General features: G+C 40.1%; 1 protein-coding gene across 1 annotated transcript in view; it reads right to left on the minus strand.

Annotated features, from left to right (window-relative positions):
• The window catches only part of SLC2A13 (solute carrier family 2 member 13), a 141,150-nt gene that overhangs the window by 111,795 nt on the left and 4,476 nt on the right, over positions 1–24,879 (minus strand). Inside the window, exon 3 of the mRNA XM_031059015.1 lies at positions 558–717. Coding sequence (XP_030914875.1) covers positions 558–717 — 160 coding nt within the window. The remainder of the gene's footprint in view (positions 1–557; positions 718–24,879) is intronic.

Below are 24,879 nucleotides of genomic sequence, written 5' to 3' on the forward strand. Positions count from 1 at the left end.
ATCTACTGTAATGCTGAGAGGGCCCCGACGAGGAGAGAGAATGATGTATCTGACTTCATTGATCTTAGAAGGCTAATTAATTACTTTATTATACTATATTATTCTATACATCTAAAACTGAATCTGCTAAGCACTTAACCTTGCACACCTTGCACTGAAATCTCGTAACTGTCACCCAACAGTTCTGACACACACGCACTCTTGGCTCTGATAGGCCAAGGAAACAAAACACCACGACTTTGAGTAAACAATTTCCATATTGCATTTTACTTTTGCACAAACACAGGCATAGCAAATGATAAGAACTGTGTTTTCTTTCTCTGATGTCCAGAGAATGTGAAACCCAGAAATATTCTTGGGAAGAATTGTGCCTTGTTTTTCTCTGTGAAAAGAAATATGGGGCTACATGGATCTATTTTGGCAAGATTTAATTATTGAAGTTCCATTTTAGTACACAGTTTTACCACTTTCTATATAAATTCTGTTTTACCAACAAGAATTATAATCAGCAAATCAGGACTATGACCACTTTCTTTTAGCAAGGAAAGCTCACAAACCTCCATCCATCCTTGGCGAGGTAGCTGAAGATTCCATCGACAACGCTGGCGAAAAACTGCCCTCCAGTGATGAAGAGAGTGTTAATGGTGACTAATCTGCCTCGTAAGTGTGGTGGAGCCACTTCTGCGATGTACACTGGCACAGTCATAGATGCTACACCTACAAGAATAAATTCAGTTACAGTTATAACATTGAAAGAGATACTACATTGCTTTTTCATCATAAAATACTATTTTGGGTTTGGCTGAGACAGAGTTCGTTTTCTTCATAGTAGCTAGTATAGGGCTATGTTTATTTGTACTGGAAACAGTGTTAACTATTCAGGGATGTTTTCTTTATTCCTTACACAGAGTCAAGGCCTGTTCTGCTTCTCACCCCACTCCACCAGCAAGGCTGGGGGCACACAAGTAGTTGTGAAGGGACACAGCCAGGACAGCTGATCCCAACCAATCCCAGGGATATTCCAGACTACATGGCATCATGCAGAGCCAGGGGAAAAGGAGGAAAGGGGAGACATTTGGAGTTGTGGAGTCCATCTTCCCCAACAGCTGTTACACATGATGAAGCCCTACTCTCCTGCAAATGGCTCAACACCTTCTTGCCCATGGGAAGTGGTGAATGAGTTCCTTGCTTTGCTCGTGTGTGTGGCTTTTGCTATACCTACTCAACTGTCTTTATTCCAACCCACGAGTTTTCTCACTTTTGCTCTTCCAGTTCTCACCCTCACCTTGCCAGCAGGGAGTGAGCAAGCAGCCACACAGGGCTGAGGTGCTGACCAAGCCTGGCATGACAAGCAGTGACCCAAACTGAGCTGGCTGTGGTGCCCAGTAACGCCACAGAAAACACCCCCTCTCCTGCCCCAAGTGACCACCCCAACAGATGGAGCCCAAAGTCATGGACTAAAGGAACCCAATGGACATTTATGGGCCCTTTACAGACATCCCACAGGGGTGGTCCATGGGCTATGGGAATGATATCTGTGTATTATATCAAGAATGGGCAGGGGGTTCATGGGTAATAAGAATGCACTGCACCTGTGGGGGGATAGAATGTAGGAAAATAAAGATAGTGCAGAAGGTAATCTCACCCCTGAGGAGTTGCAGCTGTACTAATTACCAGAGATTAGGAACAGGCCTGCCCTTAACAGGCCACAGCTGTGTCCAATGAAGATGAGTGCTATAGAAGAGTGGGTTAGCTGGGGGAGGAGGGAGTTGGGATTTGTTGGCTGTACTGAGAAGAAGGAGTCAGTGCTGTGAGGAGCTGCCCATGAGCAATCACCAAGAAGGTACGCTAACTTTTGCAATAAGACAACAACAGCATCTAGATGGAATAAGGGGTGGAGAATGTGCTGGTTTCAGCTGGGGTAGAGTTACTATTCTTCATAGTAGCCAGGGCTATATTTTGGATTTAAACTTAGGACTTTGTGCTTACAAAATTAACTCTATTCAAGGTGAAATCACCACACGCTTAAATGGAATAAGCTGGATGAATTTGATTTCTGACTTTCAAAGGATGAAAACAATGAAAATGCAAGTCATGAACTCTAGAAGCATTCAAAAAGTAAATGGTTGCTAGCAGCTGTATTGGAATTTCAAGGTTTGATGTAATGATACAAAGAATAAATTTCTTTAATTCACATTACATGTACACTGAAATGAAATAAAAGGATAGATATAACTATAGTTTTGAAAGAAGGAGATGCTATGATCCAAGTAAGCACACCTAAGTCCGAGTGACTAACTGAAGACATCAGGTGTTCACAAAACTCTGTTTAAAAAGAACTTTAGCATGGTTTCCACAGCCAGAAACAAAAACATGGCCAAGCATTATTGTTATTATTATTACTGTGTAATTTCATTACTGTTATAGAACAAATTGTTTCTTGACTTAGTTTAAAAATATTCCATGTGCTATTTCAAGTACAGGTTAGCTGGGCCCTGAGCAACCTGATCTAGAGAGTGGCCTCCCTGCCCATGCAGAGAGATTGGACCTAGATGGCTTCCAATCCAAGCCATTCTATGATTCAATGCAGAAAACTCTATCACCATAAGGAAACAAGGACTAACACTAAACCACAGCTGCTTTTTATTCTGTCTTAACACTGGCAGTATTTCCTACTAACTAGGCAATGAGTCACTTGTGCAAAAGACAGAAATGTCCACATAAAACACACACAAACTGTAAAAACAGAGTTCAACAGTATATGAAGAGCACACCTGGGTGCAGCACATGCTTTGGTAGTTGAAATGCCTATTTCCTTACAAGAACCAACACTGACAAGCAGCAGTGATTTCTTTTGTAGTTAAAACTAGAAGTACATTGGCAGCAGCCACCCAAAACCATATTTTGACTGAAGTCAGCTGAGATACAACTTGAGCACAGCCAAGCACCATTGGGGTAGCTCCAATGGAGCCTGGGGCAGCTCCACCAGCTCCCTATAGACAGCCCCACAGCAGCACCAGCCAGTGCCACAGCCCAGCAGGAAATAGGGTCACCTAAAAGCAAACACATGGCTCTTGAAGCACAGCTATGGTTCCTGGCTTGTGCAACAAGAGAAGGGATTCATCATAGGATGGCAGAGGCTTTGGCTAGCCTGGCTGACTCGCCAAACTAAGAGCACAAAATCATCTTTAGCAACAAGCTTAGCCTGGCAGGACTGCTGGGAGCCTCCAAAAGCTTGAGCGAGGAATACAGATTGTTCAATAATAAAATAGCATGAGAAGATCCTTTGTTGTGATAGGTAAACACTCACAGCAGCCTCTCAGTATGATAACCCAGTTCCCAGCAGGGCCTCCCAGGACATGCCAATGCTTCCTTCTCTTAGCAACTGAGCAACCAGCACAGAATAAAAAAAAAAAAAAAAACAAAAAAAATGTCAGGGGAAAAAAAAAGCATTAAAAATTTATTCAACCAATTTACCAACTTTCAAAGCCAACCAGAATACATCATGGAAAGAAGCATTCAAATAGTCCTTTGTGTATTTGATAGAGAAGTGAATTTTCAGCCCAGCCCACCATTAGGGGTGTTTCTCTTCCATATTTCATGTCAGTATTTGAAATAATGATGATTAAAGTGATGGAGACTGCACACATATAACAGCAAATCCTTTTTGAGAAAGCACAGGTGTGTGTCCACTTGCTGCAAATAAAAGCCACTGAGGACCCATGTGAGGCAGCAGCTGCCACTGGAGCAGAGGGGCAGAGCCCTACAGCTGTGGCAGCCCTGGGCCTTGCTGCTCCCCCAGCCACCCCTCTGCCTTGGCCATCTCACCCCAATGCCCAGGCTTGTTCCCCCACTGTGGGGTGGCCATCTTCCCATAGGATCCTTGGGACTGTATGCTTGTTGTCATGTTATTGCAAAGGTCAATACCTTCTTGGTGATTTCTCATGGGCAGCTCCTCACAGCACTGACTCCTTCACAAAGCAACCAACAAACCCCAACTCTCTCCTCAACCAGCTAACCCACTCTTTTGTAGCACTCAGCTTCTTATTGGACACAGCTGTGGCCTATTAAGGGCAGGCCTGTTCCTAATCTTTGGTGATTAGTACAGCTGCAACTCCTCAGGGGTGAGACTACCTTCTGCACTATGTTTATCTTCTTACATTCTATCCCCCCACATATGTTAACATGTATCTTTGACACATATAATCATGTAGTGAAGCTAACTTGAGAAGTAAAGATTGGAACATCTACATGTGGTTTTTACTAGAAAGCAGTTAGAAAGATGTGCACAACCAAAGCCAATACATGCTTTGTAAAAAAGCTACCTTTTATCCCCTTTCAACTCTTGATGAAGACTGATTCTACCACAACCTGCAGAGCAATCTTGTTCAAAGCATGCCAGCCAAAAATGCCTCTCAGGCATCCACAAAGCAGAGCCACACCATTGTCCAGACCAGCAGCTCTCAGTGATGTTCAGAGCACACCACCAGCCCTGAGGCACTGCTAGAACCATTGGTAGCCACAGCTACACCACTTGCCTCTTACAGGCGAAACTAAAATACGTTACATAACACAGGGGTGGTATGAAAGTTAACATGTATTTGTAAAAAGTCTTGAACAAGAGGCATCATGACAACAGATTTATTGTTTCTGTTGCATTCTTCTCATAAGCTGATGACTACAGGAATAAACAGAGAAAAGGAAGCTTGCACACCCCAACAGTCCTGTCACAAGCTAGCCGGTGATATCAGCTATTCAGCTGGCATTAATACAATAGCTGAAATTATTTATTATCAAACCTGCAATAAAGAGCACAAGATTTCTCAGGGAAACCTAAGGATTTACGGTATTAGCTCAAAATCACACAAAATTGCTTAGATTGCTAGAAACATTTGAAGATCAAATAGTCTAACTGCTGTTCAAGCAGGGGCAGCTAGAGCAGGCTGCCCAGAACCATGCCCAGTTAGGCCTTGACAATCTCAACATGTGGATCTCCAACCAAAACAACTCTGTAATTCTGCAGCTTCCATGCCAGCTTTCTTGCCCTGAGAAATGTGTTCACAATGTTGCTGTCTAAAACAGCCCTTCTGGATTTCTATTTAGACCTTACTTCCTCTACCATGTGTCCCAAAACCTACAGGTTCAAAACATTCAAGCAAATATCTCAATTCAGAAGACACATTTGTTACATATTTTCAATTATCATTTCAATATCAAAACATATGCTTTGCTGCTCTGAGTCTGAAAGAGTACAGCAGGAGGTTTCAGGGAACAGGAGGAGGCAATTAGGAAAGCCTTCCCAGTTTATCTGACTGTCATGCAGCAAGCACTCATACACAAAAGCAAAGTTCTTCTTGAAAAAACACCAAGAGTGAAAAAATGGCTATTCTAAAACTGATCAAAATAAGAGAAAAAAAAATCATATTACTTTAGAGAAACAATATTTTAGATTCTCGAGTGTTATTTGCAATACTCATTTCATTTTAGTTGCTTTAGAATGCATCTATGTTCTCCAGACTTCCCTCCTCTGATTTTCATTTAAGACACACTAGAACACAGGAGGGTAAGTTCTTCTGAAAAGGCATAGTCAGAAGCAGTGCATTAAGTATTAGTCAAGTATAAAGATCTCTAAAATACATATCCAGTATTTGTTAAGTAATTATTTTAATAGCCAGATATTAAAGAAGTTTGAAAACAAAGAACAGCTTTCCTAGCAAAACAAATATAGCTGCAATGGAATCTTTCCTTAATCCTTCATATGAGAATGCTTTCATTTACACTTAGATGACATTTTCTAATGTGCTTTCACTGTTAAATTGCTAACACCAAATAAAAGATTCTTGCTGCAGGCAAGTATATTACTACCTAACTAGCAGAGCTGATAAGTGACAAGACATGAGAAATAGAAAACGAAAATAATTAACTGGAAATCTGTCAGAGAAGACTGAAGCTCTACATTGTGCACCACAGCTATGAAATATGAAAAAAGAGAGCTGAGAAGTCCAGTTCTTTATCCACTTGAGTAACCAAGGCATGAACTTTCTGACCTCATTAAAGGATAAAGCTTAGAAAAAACAGAACAGAAGGTTCCTTAAATTTCGACCAGAAGATGCATCTAATTATTATACGGGAAACATCAGATGACACAATGGGCTGAAATCATCATATTAAATGTTTTTCCACTCCTAAAATCACTTAGGAGACTAATTACTAGGGCTCCTACTATAATCTGCAGACTTACCAGTAGAAAGCAGAGACAAGTCTGTACACAGCTCAATTTTAAGACAATCAATAGACCAGAGGTGTGAAAAGACTCTTAGAGTCACCTTATCGTCCAGAAAGGTATTTCCAGTATGAACATGTAAGCATCATAAATAATTCATTCAAAAGTTCATAAATTAAGTCAACAAATCTACTGACAAGAGAAATAAAAAGGTCAATGAAGGAGAGTTCCTATGATAATTAGAATTATATTTTAAGAAATGAGATTACAGTAAAAAACACAAGGACTAAAAATGGAATCCAAGTTGTTGTTTGTAAAATGCATTTGAACATTAATGCTAAGGAAATTGAATCATTTTAAAGACTTCCTTGTGCAAGATCAGACAGATATAAATGTACCCTGTCCAGATCAGGACTTCCACCATGCTCTTGTCATGTCTCCTGCCAACAGGAGGGAAGGTGCATCATAAGAACAGCAGATGAGCAACAAAAGCTGGAGATAGGATATTGAATGAGATGCACTTTTACTGCTAGCACAATAAAAGAGCTCTAAGGTAGCAGAAATGTGTCAGTCTTTTCACTGGCATCAGCCAAAAAAAAGTGTCAGGAGCAGCAAAAACACAGAGAAGGGTTCCTGACAAACTTTTGTTGTTACTGCAACTCAATTAGTCTTTCATGCTTAGTAATAAAGAGGACTGATGTTAACTAGAAGGGCTAAGGAGGCACATCCAGGAGCTGATGTCTCTTTGTAGCATGGTTCTCTCCCACCTGTCCAGCTTGTGCTGGACATGAAAACCAAGCAATTCAGGGAATACAACCAGCTAGAAGGAATCCACCTGCCTCTTAAGGAGTTTGTACCATTTATCTCCTTTAAACAGTTCACAATGACACCAGATGACTGTACCAGCCCCCAGGCAGGACTAGTTATGACAATGGAGTAACCTGAACCACCATGGGACTCCAGACTGTCTAGGTGCAAACTAAAACTAAAATGTGAATTAATCATTAAAAAAATGCAAAGAAATCTCTGATCCTATTTCAGAGTACAGCAACTCAGCAATTAATCTCTATTAAAAACAAAGCACATACACAGCTTATTACAAAACTTTGTGTTGTTAGGAGCTCCAAATGAAGAGGCATAAACTGTTTCCTTTCAGAACATCCTTCACTAACATATAAAGCTGCACTGAGGTACTTAACCAAGGTAAAATATTTCACATACCTTGCAAGAGCAAATTTTCATTAAAATGTTCAACTTTAATGCTGCCAACTTTAAAATTCACTTAATTAAGAACCATCCCATAATGGTTTGTGTTAATGGTAATGATTCCAAGCAGCAAGGGATTCCACAGACAGGGGATTTATGGGGGCAACCTGATAAAGAAGCAAGTTTATGGCAAAGATAATTAGGAATTAAATATTAGCAGAGGTTGCTGTGCTACAAGAAAATTTTAATACAAGGTCAAGGTGAGCTTTTAGTGGGGGTGCAACAGGAGTATAAATAACAGCAAACTCCTAAGGTGACAAGGGGAAACTTGCCAGCCTACAGCTGAGTTAATGTTTTCTCACAGCAACTTTGCAGGAAATCTGGTAAACGTCCTACATCTTGGATACTGGACATGCAACCTGAATTTACTGCCTTGGAACTATGATTGACCCCAGAAGTATGTCACATTATGTAGGCAAAAAGACTTTCATCAAGTATTTTCTTTCAGTTGTGTTCCCATAAAATTATACTTTAAGGTTTTTGCTTTACTCTGACAAAACCAGAGTTCTTGCCAATTGATAATTTTAGAACATTGCTCACATCTGAGTAGCAGAACTCAGGAGGACAGGGACAACACACTGGTTAACTTCCTGAAACAATTGAAAAATTCTACAATAACTGTATAATCTTTACCATCAAAGAAGAATCTATTTAAATAGTTTGTGGAGAAAATAAATCCATTGCTGATGTAAGGGATACATTTTAACTGCAAAGTACACTTATTTTCAAAGACAGTTTTCACAAACACACATGCAGGAGCTGTCAACAATCAGCCACCTCCTATTCTACAGACAGCTTCACAACATATTACAATTATATTGCTCAACCTAATCAGAAATTAAACCTTTTTATAGTCTCAGAGTCCTTTTGTGCTGTTACAGTTAACACTTCAGCTTTCAGTAATGACTGTCAACCTAAGGGGATAACAGAGTGCCTTATTAAACATGCTAATAGGAAATACTTGAGAGAGCAGGGCATTTGAACGCTGTTCTAGCACACTAACCACCTCCCTAGCAGATAAGTTAAAATATTCATTGCATAGCGTGTACTTGAGTGTGAATATCAGTGAAAGCTCAAGTCCTCTCCAATATCTTGGCTTCCCACCCACTGCACATATCCAGTAAAGGCATTATCAGCAGTTTATAACTGCTTACTGAAAGTTATTTCAAGGATGACTGGAAGCACACTTCCCCATTTAGTATCTCCCCTATGTCAGATTAGTAGAAGTCAATTTTTCAGCTGTGGCACAATTGTACTCAGCTACAGGAGAGCACTGAAATGCACAAGGGCAGTTGGACAAACCAGCAGCACCAAAACCACATGAGAACATAGATCACAGTAACGGACAGACTGAGGTGCATCTCTTCTAGAATGGGGGTTCAACATCAGCAACCTTCATTCAAGTCTGGTATTTTAGCACTAATTTACTGAATTGTAGAGAGCTGGTTCATCATAACTATAAAACCTGTATTGTTGAACAGCTAATAGACTAAGTAATTCCAGACCTTTACATCCCTAACTGGCCACCAGCCCAAATCTATGTGAGCAACATCGTAATTATAACCAAAACCCTATGATAATATGTGGCATCCAACTGTGAAGGAGTCAAGGACCAGAGCAAGCTGAAGAAATGCAAATAAAGCTCCTCACTAGTTGATATTGTCTCAGATTTATAGAACAATCATATCTTAATGAGCCTGAATAAATAATTCTTTCTGATGACCACAAGAAGGTTTTTTTACTGTTTTGTGCTATCAGCATGGATCAAACCAACAAAATCCTTCTTAACTTCAGAAAACCTCAAATTGTGTCCAGTAGAAACAACCACAACTGTCATAGAGTATATGCAATGTCCCAAGATGACAGTATTAGCTTTCCACAAGAGTAATTTCAAGTTTCAAGCTCTCCCTTGTTCAAAAGATACAAAAGTAAGCCCAGCTCATAACAAAATTAACATGCCAACACAGAATACAATTCCTCCATAATTAAAGTAGTAAGGCCTTTTCTGCCATCTCCAGGACAGCACCTCAGAAGAACAGCCTAGGGTAATCACATATAGTAAAGAGACATGAATGTTCAACAAAGCATAATCAAGGAGGGACTATTTATCACAGTACTGATTTTTCTACATTGAAATTCTTTAAGTCAAGGAATATTTTAAATATTTTAATAATTTTCTGGTTATGAAATGGAAACAAGTGAGCCATGACACTTGAGGGAAGACAGACAAGAACCACCTACAGGCTACAGTATGAAAGTTTAGTAAAATAAAGCTTAGTTTACTCAGTTTATTAAAAGAAAACAGTTTAGGAGTTACAAAAAAAATGTAGTAATCTTTAATAACAAACAGGCAGTAATTTAAAAAATACTGAGGATATTCTATGAATCTAAGTGTTAGAACCACTTCATCTGTGGGGTCCTATTCAACTCAACAGTAGCACTATCTGTGGAACAGCTCATTTTGGGAAGAAACTATTCCTAAACAAATAACTTTGTCTATTCAAAATTATGTGGAGATTATTCAAAGTTATAATAATTAAATAAAAAAATGTTAAGAGGGAATTTATCTTGAGTGACAAAATCAGAGAGTGGGATTTAATTAACCAGAGGCAAAATAATCAAGATAATTATCCAGAAAATGTGAAGCAAAGTTCTTTGCAGCTGTCCAAGCCTATGACCACACCCAGCACTACAGATGTCAGTTTACACTTCTCAGCCACCTGGAATTAGTTACCTGTGTTCAGTCATTCTTTATGGCTACCATCTCTTCCTATTAATCCAGGCTGGGAAAATCCCAGCCAGACCCCACCCAGCTGGCTGAGTTCCTGAGTATCCCACTGAGAATGCCATACTGGGAATCTGTGCCTGTAGCTCATATCTGTGAGATCCCATTTCAGAATCTTGCAAGAAATCATGAAGAAATGCATTTTTTAATCATTATAGCAATAGCAGAATAACAATCAACCCTAGAAGTGAGTAAAAGCTATCAAAAACAACTAGGAAAAAGTTCTAATTTGTTTTGTTTCTGAATTAATTTTGATCAAGAACTATTTGTAAAAAACTGTAACTGCATTGTAAGATGCAGACTTTCATTGTGAAAGAGCAAAGCAGCCTAGATGTTTATACCACTCAACGCTTATTTTTACCACACGGCAAAAACTTCTCACTTGCGAAAATAAGAGGGTTTTTTTTTCACTTGAAAATTATGAATACAACATAGTAGTTTTCTTTATGACAGTTTGTATAAACACCTAAGTCAAGCACTACTTGATCTACTTCAAGAGTGGTTTCATTTTAAATAAATACTAATTGAGATAAGCAGAGCTTTTCTGTAGACATTCTCTAGCCCCAGCAGACTGAACTGTTTGTGCTGCTCACACCTAGCAAGAATCAGCAGTTGAAGGTGCCCAGGTCCTGAGGCAGCCCCAGGCACAGACAAGAAATTGTTTCCCCATCCCATCCAGCAAGGCAGGGGATCTGGATGAGTATCTCCATCCCAGCTCCCCACTGGCCACTGGAGCCTTTGGATCTGGTGGCTGGCACGGAATTGTGCTGAGGCACAATCACCATACGCACTAACTGAGAGGCTGGGGGTGCCAATCTGGCTCTTTCTGCTGACTCAGCCACACAAACTGCAATTTCCAGCGGGGAAATATGGTTTTATAGTGACCCAGAAAGATTCACCATGGCTTATCTGCATAGCCCATATATGGCAGAAAGTCAGCATTATAAACACGATCTTTACATGGTTGAAAAAAACCAATCCCACATCAAAAACCCCAGAAAAATGGTTGAATGTGGTTCAAGGATCAGCACGTATTTTCTGTGCAGAGAAATTTTATTTTCAGAGGAAAAGGATAATGGTTTGAAAGCTATACAGAAAACAAATGTTTCTTTCTAACTTTACACTTTTGCTTATAAACCATTTTTTCCCTAATTCTACTACAGTGATGCTTTACCCAACTTACAAGAATCATAAGGGAAGTGACATCTATATAAACATGAACAAGCTTTGGAAGCTGAACTCAGCCAAAAGCATGCCTTCAGGTTATACCTGAAAGCTACAGTTATACTCTTCAACTAAGACCTAAATTGTTTTTAACAGTGCCTCTTTCTACAAGTGAAACTGGTTAACTTCTCTGTAAACTGCTTTAGGTTTCACTGGGTTTAAAGTCTAGCAACTGTCCCCAAACATGAAGCTTCAGATGAAGATGAGCAGAAGAACCAATTTTCTAACCTATAACTTGCAATTAATTAAAAGAAAAATAAAAATTAGAAAGACTAATCTCACTGCAAACTTAGTGTTTTAGAGAAACAAAAGAACATTTTAGAGAAAAATAACACTGAATGATTTAATTCCCTATTCAGGAAAGCCATTCAAAAAATACTGTCTGTCTAATGTATATTCCCAGTAATTTTCTGCTTGCCATGGGTAATACATTGCAAACATTCAACACACAGAACTATATTTTCACAGGAATTGCTACATTTATCCACTTGTGCAGAAAACAGCATGACTGGTAGGAAGACAGGTATCAGTTATACGGTTTTGTAACTATTACTCTAAAAAATAAACAAAAACCTTGTAAGCCTTTTACAGCCTAAGGCTTGATTTTATAATCTAAGTTTCAATGATGTCTTTATAATGCAAGTAGCACTCATGACAGTAATGTAAGTATAACTACAGTTATAATGAAAATATAGGAATCACAGCAATTGCTCACTTTCTTTCTACACTAGCAGATTCATGTACAACCAACCTTGTGTCTACAAACACAAGTGATCCATGTAAAGATAATAAAACCTCTTTTTGACCATAGGGGAAATATTTGCAGTATTGGAGGGTGGGGGTGGTAGAAATCAGTGCAGTACTTCTTCCTCAATGTACTCTCTGTAGCACCCACATTTTGCACGCCAGGGAGAGCAGGGTCTTTCCCAGTGCCCATGGGTTAAGTCAACCAGTGCTGCACACTTTGCTATAAGAGAAGCAGCTCAGCTTAAATACCTAGCTGCCCCTAGATATTAAGTGTGATATCTAGTGTCCTTCTCCTCATGATCTGGAGTTTCCCTGCTACCCATTCCATAACAGCTGCTCAGCGCCAGTGCAATGCAACTGTAATAGAAGAGCATCCTATGGAGGAATCCCAGGTAAAGATCTCTCAAGAAAAGTGGTAGTCTCAGAGAGGATTTTAACTATAAGCACAAGGATCTTGCATTAGAGTGCTCTTAGCAGAGGGTTAAGCCAATTAATGTCACACAGGTTTGCACATGGAAATGACTTGTGACTGCTCTCCTAGACTATCACAACTGCAGCACTCATGGTGTAATATTCAAGTTGTCAAGGGATACAAGGTTACTTTAAACACTTCTGATGTGTATTTACTTCCATCAGTGGCTTATATTGACCAAAAAAAAAAAAAGCTACAAGTGAAGAATAAGGCTGCTGCACTTAAGGGGGAAAAAAGCAAGACAGTAGTGTCAAGTGCTAAAAGGAAAAAAGGAACAGATCAACTACTCCATTACCAACATCTAAGGGACAGAAAGCTGAGGAAGCCTCAGCCAACCAGGAGTGAATGGATGCTGCAGGTGGAAAGAAATTACTGCTGAATTTTGTCAGGGAAATGGACTGCCAAAGAGCTTACTGGGAAATGTTGCTCTCATGACTTTCAATTTCTGACAACTAGCAAGCAATTCTCTAGATGCATTGTGATGGACAGTCATTTTCCAAACAGCAGATGTAATTCTGGTAACAGTTGCTTTACTTCAGTGTTACTTTGCACTTTGTTAGGTCCTCACTCGGCACCAAGCACAACTCCTGAGTCCCCCTGCAGAGCAGCTCTTTCCTGCCCCATTTTCACTCTCCAGGCACATTAGCAGGGGAGGATTCAGGCAGAGCTCCAGGTCAGCCAACAGAGAAAGCTGGGCAAACACTGCATTGCTCTTGGTAAATCTCATTAAGCGATACAAGACTTTGATAACTTTATTTCCTCTTAATCTTGGGGTTATCTAAAGATGGGTATCTGAAGTGCCACTCTGCAACTCAGGGCACTGCACTGATTCTGCTATCTGTCAGTCTGCTGTGTTGCCCCTATACAGTGAGAGAATAGCGAAAATGAGAAATTTTAAGAAAAATTAGGTGCTGCAATTTTAAAAAGTATATCTGACAGTCCCATTCCAATTAACACAGATACAGCAAGTATCTCTAAGATAGAATCTGCTTTTCCTGGGACTTGCACTAGACAAGCTGCAATAAATCAGTGTAAGCTGTCAGATAACAAGCTGGGCAATGAAATACTCCACTGCTTCAGTTTGCTGTCTGCCAGCCTCAAAGTGACCCAGGTTTTTTGCACTTGAGGCACAGCTACTGGAGGGTAGTAAATTTTAACTCCTTCATACCTGTGCCCACTTAGAAGTGGATTCCATCCTTAAAACTGAAAAGTTTATAGTTAAAAATGAAGCCACATTCTTCTTCGAAGTGACAAGACATTCTCATTTAAGGTTCAGCTTTAAGGGAAAAGATTCATGCACAAGCCACCACTGACAAAAATAACTAAATCCAGGATCTCTCTGAAAAACAGACTTTGCAAGCCCTGTGATTACAGCATTACTCCACCTTCACTGAGAAAAATTTATTAAGAAATTTCCATACTTGAGGATAACTGAAAAGTCTTAGACCAGAGCAGGGAAGGATGCCTGAATCCTCACAGGACTCATTCCAAAGAAACTCTATTGAGTAATTACTATCTCCCATCTTGATTTTCCCTATATCACATTTCACCTGATTTTTTAATTAAAGTATTTAATTAAATCTTCATATACGATTTAATTGAAACATCAATTATGGTAAAACCTAGCTACATATAATTGAATTTCCACTCAAAAGTAAAAATCACTTTTTTACATTTTATAACATTTTTGGCCTACTTGCTCTTTCTTATTTCCCAAAACAAAAGGTAGGGACTGCTGACAATACTGCAAGAGAGCAACACCAGAAAGCAGAATTAATTACCCACTGGGGGAGAATCATTAAACTGAGCACTAATAAAGTAACTGTGAGTAGGAATGGAACCAGTTCTGATAGCTTCTAATAAAGGCTAGGAACCTTCAATGAAGCACAAAACAGGCTCATAGGTGACTGGATCTCTGAATTAGTCACTGTCCTCTCCTGCCTGCCAAGTTAGTATTATTTATACTTGCATACAGTAAGAAAGTAATAAAACCACAGTATTTTCCCCATAAAATTTTACTAGCCATTGCAAAGCACACATGTTGATGACAGGCTGTTGTCAATGAGGTTGGGAATAAACTGCTCTAGCAGAATGCTACTCTTCCTGTCACCAAAGATAACCTCCTTAATAACAGAATCCTCCCCCCTAATACTTGTAACCCACTGCAGTAATATAACAGCTAGAAAAGCTCCTCATGGACTATGTTTCCAATGCAGCGTGCGCTTTCAGCACTTTAAATATCTACCTTTCATGTATCCCTAAAGCAATAATAGGTTGAGAAGTGTTTGCTTTACTCTGTCTCCTTTTCACAGTTGTTCTGAGTGTTCTTTGGTTTGTATTTCTAGTTGTCAGCAGTATCAGCCACTAAAAGCAGAAAGAATGGCCCCATACCCCAAAGCCATTCTTCATATCTTCTCCTGTCCCCCAGAGTACAGCTGCAGAATCTGTTTCAAACACATTAATCCTGAAAATCTGTACACTTGCTTTACACTATCCTCTTGCATAACCATCTTCAATCTCCTTTTTTCTCACCACAAAAATACAATCAACTCCTAATTAAAATACTCAGCAATAGAATTTTATTTAATTACTCAATTCTTCCTGTGCATACCCGCACATGTGGAACTCTCCAGATGTCTGCATTCCTTCCTACTTCCCACTGTGGCTGTCTAGAAGGCCGGGATCAGACATTGTTTCTCACCAACATGGGCCAGGAAAGACAAGCATGGCAGATGAATTACTGAAGTTCAAAGAGTGCTGCTTTAGCACTCACACTTCCAGTTCCTTCTGGAACCTTCTATGCACCAGTGCAAGGACTGAATTCCCTACATCCCAGCCCAAATGAAACTCCCTGAAGAAACTTGGTGGTAAGAAGCCATTGCAGCTAGCAAAACTGAAAAACTGACTAGTTTGCAGCAAAGTAGTTCACAAGAAGTCCCCATCACACTTAACACACGAGCACAGTTCCATTCCATGTATCCCAAGAAGAGTCTCCAGGAAGAAAAGCAGAGTGAATACCAAAGCCTGAGACAGCAGGCTAACAGGCAGCCCAGGCTCAGCCTCATCCAACCAGCACACTGCCAAGGAGACTAATGCCCCAACAACCCATCTGAAACAGTCACACACACAAATCCATGCTCAGGGATCAAACACACAAGGGAGCATATAACCATAAGCAGAGGCTCTATTAAGTCAGCCAGAAACATGCTAATATTCTAGACAGGGAACACCAGAAAACATGCACACAGTCCCTTAGAAGTTTCACCACTGCAAGGTGAATTACTGAGAATTAGCTTCTGAATAGATTAAGCACAACTGTTCCAAACAGGTGGCTCAGATCCTGCTAAAGATCCAGCTGGTATTACAGGAGGAGACAGGACTGCTGGCCTTGAGCTATGAGGAGAAGCCTTCTCTGCACTCTGCACAACAAGCTTGGAGTACTGCTTCCTCCTGTGCAAGGAAACACTCCACATCTAAGAGGATAATGATTAATAGCCCAGATATTACATGGGTGTCAGGAAAGCAATTAACTTTGAATCAGGGAGAGGCCTGCAGACTGATCCAACAAACAGCTTTTGAATGAAGGGAAGGAGTAGGTGGGGACAGAGTAGGCAGAATCAAAGCCAAAGCACAAACAGCATCTCTTCTTATTCTAAAGTCACCATCAGAGATACAACAGAAGGTGAAACAACAAAGCATGACCTAAAAAACATGCCATGAAACTCCACCTTTTTCAGAAGCACATAGGCTGTTGAACATGATAATATTTTGTGTACCCCAGCTACAAAACCTGCTCCAGGGGTCAGGAGTGGAGTGAAGCCCTAAACCTGCAGGATGGCAAGATGCACAGAGGAAATCACACAGACCACACAGGTGCAACAAATATTGTGCCCTACATAATGCTAGATTTTATGATAAATAGTATCTTCTCATCCAAATTGTCAAAGAACTTAGTAAAGTACATTACCACTCACTAAAAGAGAAGTTAACATTATTTGTGTAATGCTGTACTCAATGTGTGCCCACGTTTCTGCTAAATGCACCAATGATTTTTTCCAAGAACACACCAGTCAATCATTACAAGAGGAAGGATCTGTGCTTTATTTCTCCTCCTAACCAAGAACAACACACAGGACAAAACGAGACACGAGTACAAGCTCAAAATATTCTCACAGTGATTGAATTTTAGGGGTAAAACATCATGAATGCCTATGTGCAACATTTTAGCCATTTCCATCTCTATTTTCAGGATCTTGAAATTGCCCAGGTGGCTTTGGATTTCATTTGTACTGAGCTATTCCAATGTGAATTGGACTGGTGAGGTCAGCAGCACCTATGATTAATGCAGGAACAGGGAGTCTACCAGGCAAAAGACTTAGCTGAACTCCATAGTGAATAAAACCAGTCTTACCTTTTCCCCTCAGGCAGATTCCCCATTCCTGTGCTGACATAGCTACTACTGACCTCAACAGTCCAATAATCAAGGACCTGTGAACAAACAAAAAAGGTCACTTGTATGCAAACATCTGCTGAAGTGCATGCTTAAAGTACACACAGCTTTGGACTTATCCACTACTTCCTCCATGCTCCAGTTCATCCATTACCACATTGCCTTCCTCAGATGTTAGATTCTCCACACTCTCCATCAGAGCTCCAACCAACAATCCTAAAAAAATTAACTAACCAAATCAGAGAGCAATTACTTAGTGGTGGGTCCCTATGATTTTTATCTCCTTAACCTCATAAACAAAACTTCCCAGGTAGGCAGCTAAGAGCAGAAAAGTTCAAAATAACAGCCACAGTAGGTCTTCATACAACTAGGAACAGCAAATAAAACACACTGACCTGAACCTTAAACACACAAAAAATGCCATAAGAATGGGTTGTTCTTTACTACTATCACCTATTGAAAAAAGGAGCACTAAATCTGACTTGAGTCCTCTGACTCTGGGATTCTGGTATACCATCCCCCACCAGCTATACAAGAATTTAGACTCCCAGCTCTCCCTGTTCCCAATTGCACTCCAGTGAGATGTTCAAAGAGGCAGTAAAAATATTCCCTGGCTCCAACACCTCATGTAGGCTCTGTGCTTGTTATATTTCTAGATTGCTGAAGTTGCTCCAGCCTTCTTGTCATGGCTTTCATCATAATTTATTTAGTTAACTACCACTCTTCCTATAAAAATCTCATAAGTACTTTATTAAGTATATTTATTAGCTTCAATAAAGAGGTTTAGCTTCTGAATTTCTTTAGGCACTTTTAAGATAGTAGCTTTTTTTCATAACGCCTGATAATTTTTACAATTGGAATATTGACAATTTTTACAGCTGGAATGTGAAACTTATGCTACAAAAGCATGAGAAAAAAATTGCAACATGCTCAGAAGTTAGATGTCTTCAGCATCAGGATCATCTCACTCTTCCCTAAAGAAATTTCTGAATCCTGACTGCCTATTCATTTTTGTAAGCTAATGATAGAGTAAACCAACAACTCTATTTTTTCCAGGTTAAGTACTGCAAGCTCCTCCAAGACTAGCACTGTAAAACCTAAAGGGTCATAGTGTTTGAATTTTCATAATATTAGTTAAAAACTCCAAAGAATCACAGACTCCAAGTATTGTAGTACCATTACAGGCTTTTAAAAAGAATCAATGGTAATTTAAGGGAGGAAATCAGAGGGATACAAACAGGAGCTGCCCATTTCCACCAGCTGGTCTGGTCTTGTTTCTGAGCTAAACTGCACCACAAGGCATAAGAACAGGATGGCAGCAGCGCTCCTCCTCCCTGCCTGCTCCTCTGGGCACAGCTCTGGTACTGCATTCCAGATCTCCTCATCTCTTGCCCTTGGAAATGAGAGAGATGCAAAAGCAAGAGCTGGTGAACTGCAGAAGATAGATCAGGGAAAGACACAAATCAAGGCAACTGCTATAGTGTGCAATATTTAATACCAATGACAAATACTTAAACCAGTAATTTTTCTATTAGAATAAAGTAATTGATGGCTTATGAACAATGGCACTGCTCCGACAGCAACATATCAGTCCTAACAACATGAAGTTATTTAATGACACTAAGGTCACCCTCATGCTTTTATGACTTTCAACTTGAAGGAAAGAAGACAGTCAGAAAAGAACCAACAACCCAATGCAAACTTAGATATCCACCTATTTATTAGAAGTGTGGTCAGTTCAAGATGGATTTAAAGTTCAAATTATTGGCACCTCCAAGCAGGCCTAAGTTCAAAGTTCTTATCTGGTGAACCAAGAGCAGGAGTGCTAAAACTATGACAACATACCTAGAGAACTATCCAGTGTTACTAAGAAAGGAAGATTGGTCAGTCTTTGTAGGGTTCTTGCACAGAAAAAGTATTTAGGAGAAGGAACAGGAGACAATTTCTTATGAGCAAACAGAAATTAAAAAGATTCTTCCACTGGCACATGCCAGAAATCAATTCAGTAGATGTTTCTCAGAGCAGCACTCAGCAGAACACATTCCCTATTTACAAGGCCACAGCATGGGCAATTCAACCTGTGTAATCCCAGGCAGGTTTTTCTGCTCTTTCCAACTTAGAATGCATCCCCTGTATTTCCAGAGAAAGGCAGAAAAGTAGAAGAGCTGTGGCTAAACACAAACACATACCTAATACTTCCAGCTGCTGGAAAACAATCTTTTCCCAAAGTGATTATATGCATAGACACATTAAAACCACAATCACTGGTTTTGCTTCCCTTTCAAGAGAAGCAACAGTACAGAAAAACATGTACATGAGGCTCCCAAACAAATGAAAAGGGAAACAAAAGGGCTGTTACTTCTTGTTTCTGCAGGTTAGCCTGCAGAAACTCCCACTTCTGGGAAAAGGCTTGAAAACTCTTGCCATAGGGCTCCCACTTATGGCACCAACTTTCTAGAACTATTTAATTTTGTCTAGACTATGAAAATATGGTGATGTCAAGGTGACTTTAATTTTAGCTACACATTTTTATTTACATAGCAGGTTCTCCACCATTTCTGGCATCTCCTGATTTTGTGTCTATCATCTGGAGATTGACAGCCACTTCACTCCTGCCTCAGAGACAACTGAGCATGCAGCTGTATGTGCTTGGCTGGCTGTTCATTAGATTAGAGAGCGCCTCAAAGCCTCCACTTGAGATGAGACTTGTGGAAATCAGACCTTCCCAAATACAGTGTTGAAAAGACACCAGAAAGTTCTAGAACTGACACCTGAAGCAATTGCCAGGCCTTCAGGGAGAAGAAAGGGAATCCTTACTTCTCCCTGAAGACTGCTCAGCCTTGCAGTGTCTGACAGCCCGTGTGCTAAAAGCATCAGGTATTACTGCCTGGAAAATTTTTTTGGCTGGAAGTTGTCTTGTCCCTCAGGAGTAGGAGTAGAATATGCTTGTTGCTGTAGAACACTCACAAAGGATGAGCCCCAAGGTCAGTGCCAGGTGGTCCTGGAAAACATCAGCTCTAATGAGAACTAAGAAGCCACTCACATTAGTCACAGAGGACAAACCTACTCCAGAGAGCTGCTCCCTTGCTGAATTACACTGGAAAAATCAAGGAGGAGGGTGGAAGAAAAGTTCAGGCAGAGAAGCTGGGTTGACAACTCCTGAATACACACAACTAAAAAACCCATCTACAGAGGAGGGGGAAAAAAACACTGAGCGACAACTAAAGGACAAGCCCAAGGTAAAGGCAAAAAGTTGCAGTTATCAATAAACATACACCTCTTTTTATTAAATTTACACAACTGCTTCAATGTCTGAGCTCACCAGCACACAGTCACATGAAATGATGGCAGAAGTCCAAAGAAAGTCAACTCAAGTGCAATCCCTAGGGCACTCATGGGGACTCCAAACAAGAATCTGTGGTTTGAAAGGGAGGAACACAAAAGCAAGTCTGTCTCCAACTCCAGGTGAGGCAGACACCCTTACTGTTCAGCTGAGCAAGAGACCAAACCTCGGGAAAAGTGGGAACACATTGGCCCACCCCATGGCTGAAAGCATGTTGTGGCCCATCCACAGCCAGCTAGAGGGGGAGCGGGGCTCTGGGGTCACTGTGTGGCATTTCATCTGTGCCACTAGCATGTCTGGAAGGGATTGTGAAGGAAGGAGAGACAGACTGTCTGAGCTAAGAAACCTACGTTCAGTGACTGGGTATATAAAAAGCCAAAATAAGAAACCACCTAGGAAAAAATCCCCTTCAGAACATGCATTTACTTTGAATAAATCCTTTACAAAACCAGCCTAAATCTGACAACAAATCAGAGGAAGATCAGAAACAGAAAGAACAAGAACGTGTGCTTTTAAACCTTCATTTCTACAACTATCACGTGCAAAATACATTTTAGAAGAGTTTGCACCCAAGTTGACCAAAAGACTTACGGAGAGTTTAGCTAAAGTAATCAGATGGCTCCAGACTCATCCAGAGCCATGTTACACAAGATCTCCACAACAGAATTAACAACTGCTTCTCTTGATACCTGTTCAGAGGCATAATCATTGCAAAGAAAAGCCCAAAGGTGGAACTGTGCTCTCCTGACGTTCCTCAGTCACTGGTTTCAGGCTTCCAGCAGCTCAATGCAGACCCATGCTCTTCACAAGCTTCACACCAGAACACTGATTGTACAGGTCAGATGTGAAAGCCCACTGATGAAGACCCATAAAGCACTTTTGCAAACAAAGCTATCCATCAGACCCATTATACCTCTGTGGTGCCAGCATGCCACACAGCCACAGTTTCTCACTTTGAGTCCAACCATCCTAACTAGGAATCACCAATTTTCAAGACTTCTGTAGGACTGGCAACCCAAAGGCTTACCATATTTGAATGTAATAATCCCTAAGATTCTTAAAATACTATTTTTGAAATAAAATAATGTATTTTAAAATAAGATATATTCTATAAAACTCCCCTTAAGAGCATACATCTGCTGTAATTAATCTTGAAGTCTACTCATAATGAGATAAGGAAAAACATAATTTAAAAGACCTCTTCTTTTCAGCACCACCTTTCAGTGATTCTTTTTCTTTTTTCATTGCTTCTCAGAATACAAATGGCAAAGTATGTTAGTATGCTCAGAAAAAAAATTAGGTGCAAGTTCTGACAGTGCAGAGCACAAGACAGCAGCCAGCACCTCCAATCTGCTGCTTGGACTGTCCCCAGTTATCCTGACTTGTGCCTCTGCTGACAGGACTGGGCAAACTTCAGCCAAACAAGTCACTCAGACCCAGTAGTTCCAGCTGAACAATTTGCTCTCTCTTACATCACAGTAAGTGGATGCTACTGTTTCCTGTAGCAAACAAAGCATTCTGAAAATAATCCCACCTACAGTGCCCACATGAATTTTTCAAGGTAAGGAAACACTTGTGTTTAACACTACAAGCTTCCTTCAAGTTGCCTTTTAATCAGGAGTAAGAAGACCATAATTTCAATTTTATGTCACCTATGAAATGGATGCTTTCTATATTTTTCCAAAATAAACGAAGATACTTTTAATCCAACAGGGATTATGTTTTAACAGAACAGTTTGACCAAGTACAGGGAAAATTATTTTAGAAAAAATCCCATATTTTAAAGACAGAAAATAAATTCAAGGTTTATGACCTATGGGAATTAATTTATTTCTTAAGTTAAATCAAAACAATAGGAAAAAGGCCAAAACACCTCCCTTATGACTTTAAAGAGTGTCCAGAAAAATCAAAAAATCCAAAAATTCTCTTAGATGTAACTCTGTGTACTTAACGTTGTATTCTGAAATGGTCACTTAATATAAGATAGCAACATTCCTGTGTAAATTGCTGATTTTCGTATTACACCATCAGACAAAACATTAATGGAGTCAGTGCTTATTGACGTGACAGTGAACTGAGCATAGTACTGTGTATCCTGTCCAAGGCACACAAAATTAGAGGACTTCAAAATATACAGTTTTTAATCTTAAATTAATCCTGGTACCCTGAAAGATTTCAGCTCCAATCAGAAGCTAATGTATCCTTCCAGATGCTTTTGCACAAGAACAGATTAATCTCCTAAAATACAGAGATTCAATCCTGAGCACACACAGTAATGTCAGTACCTTTAGATCCTGGAAGCTTGGGTGACCATCTGTGGGCAGTGACAGCACAAGAATCAATTGCAACAACCCAGAAATTTGTCTCTCCATCCCCCTCCATCCCTACTGCCAGCTTATACTAACAAACCACTGTCTCCAGAGGTAAAAATAGCTATGAACCTCTGGACTGAAAATTACAAACATCTGTCAGAAGCAACACAGCATATTTGTGGGTTGAGGGTGACTCCAAAATGCACCAAGGTATTAACTCCTTTAAAAAAACCTGGTGGACACTCAGTTATAAAAACAGACTGAAGCTTCAGAGCTTCCCATATCAGGTTGCTGAGGGAGGATGAGAAGATTAGTCTGGTTTTCCAAGATAAAAATACACTGAAAAATACCTGAAAAAGCTCAGTCATATTTAAAAAAAGAAAAAAAGTAGTAATAAAAACCAGCACACATATGCTCATCTTTCATAGGCAACATGTCATACCAGGTATTTTCTAGTATTTCCACAGCATATCTAGTAGTCCAGATTATATGGCAGACCTTTATTTAACCACTTCAAATATCATACAGAGTTTGTACTACACGATGCAAGTCCTTTGGATAAATTTGGTTATTTTTGTCATTTGGCATTGAACCTTATTGTCAATAGAAGCCAACCCCACCAGGGGAGCCACAACCATATGCCAGAACTTTTCACTCCTGCCTCATTCTGTGTACAGTCTTGCTTCCTCTGCTCAGAAAATGACCTACATATGTAGTCAAAAGATGCTACCAGATGCACTACATATGTCAGATTCAAATATAGCCTTTCAAAAAAATACTAGAGACATTTTGAGCACACTGAGCAGTAGGCTTACATTGTGAAGAAACCTCATATATGAAAGACAGGAGTCAAGGAGAAGACAATGCACCTAACCAGGCAGGTCCCCATTGCACTGCAGACTCAGTAACACACATACTGTAATCCTAAGTAACTCTGCTTTCATGAGAGCTTGGGTAATGTGTGCATTAAGTAATGCCTAAGCCACACATTCAGCAAGAAAACAAAACCTGAAAAGCTGATCATTAATTGAGCACCATTTATTCTGCATGCCAAACAAGACAGGAGTATCTAATTATCCAGCTAATGATTGTACATCAAGACAGAGATCAGCTATGGAGGAGCAAGCTCAATGCTGTCACTTCCGGAACTCTGCTCAAACTGCTTTCCTTCCACAGGTGGTATGCAACTGTTCTTGAAAAAGTAACCTGAACAGCTCACTCCCTGAAGCACCATGCCAACACCCACGTACACCAGCTGTAAAACCTTCAGCATCCCCAGTAGGCAGAAGGATAAACAACTCCCATTGCAGACAGATGAGCTGTTGGCAAACCATGGCCAAAGGGTTCAGGCAAATTAGGACATTGGACTGATCACAGCCCAAGAAAGAAGTGATTTTGCAAATATGGCTGTTTATTATTATCCTTTCTAGTCTCTGCTGCTTTAGCCCCAGTGATTACTCTTCTCACTCTTTGCCTTCCTTCTCAAGACAGCAAGTGTTCAGTAGATATAACTCCTATCTCCAGTCATACCTGGTTCTTGCTTTCATTGTTTCAGTTCTGGCCTGTCCTCAGGCTTTGGGACAGACCAAATATGACCCAAGTGAAGAACCCAGCTTTCCTGTCAAGCACAGTAGCCAAACGACAGCAGCCAACACAACAGGAGGAGGCCTTCACCACTATCCGATGCCAAAGGTCCAAACACACTTTGTACCAATGACTTCTTTACCTAGCTAAGCTCATACTAAGTGTTACCAAGCTCATGCAATCCAATTTCTTAAATGTTTGGATTTTGCCCCCATTTGCTGTAATGAATATCTGTCCAAGTATTGCATTCCTGACATCTGGCTCAGATAAATTCCTAAAGAGTCCAGAACACCAGAACTGCTTGGAAATGGGGAGGGACTAACAGCCACAACCTTGTTCTTAAGCTATTTAGCCTGCAGCTGTCATGAACTATGTATTTAGAAATTCAGATCTGAAAAGATCTAAGAATATTCTAAGCTCATGCTGAACATGTTTTCCCTTTTTATGCATTCTCTATATTTTGTATTAATACT

This window comes from Geospiza fortis, unplaced genomic scaffold (assembly GCF_000277835.1).
Source record: "Geospiza fortis unplaced genomic scaffold, GeoFor_1.0 scaffold424, whole genome shotgun sequence".
Taxonomy (NCBI): domain Eukaryota; kingdom Metazoa; phylum Chordata; class Aves; order Passeriformes; family Thraupidae; genus Geospiza; species Geospiza fortis.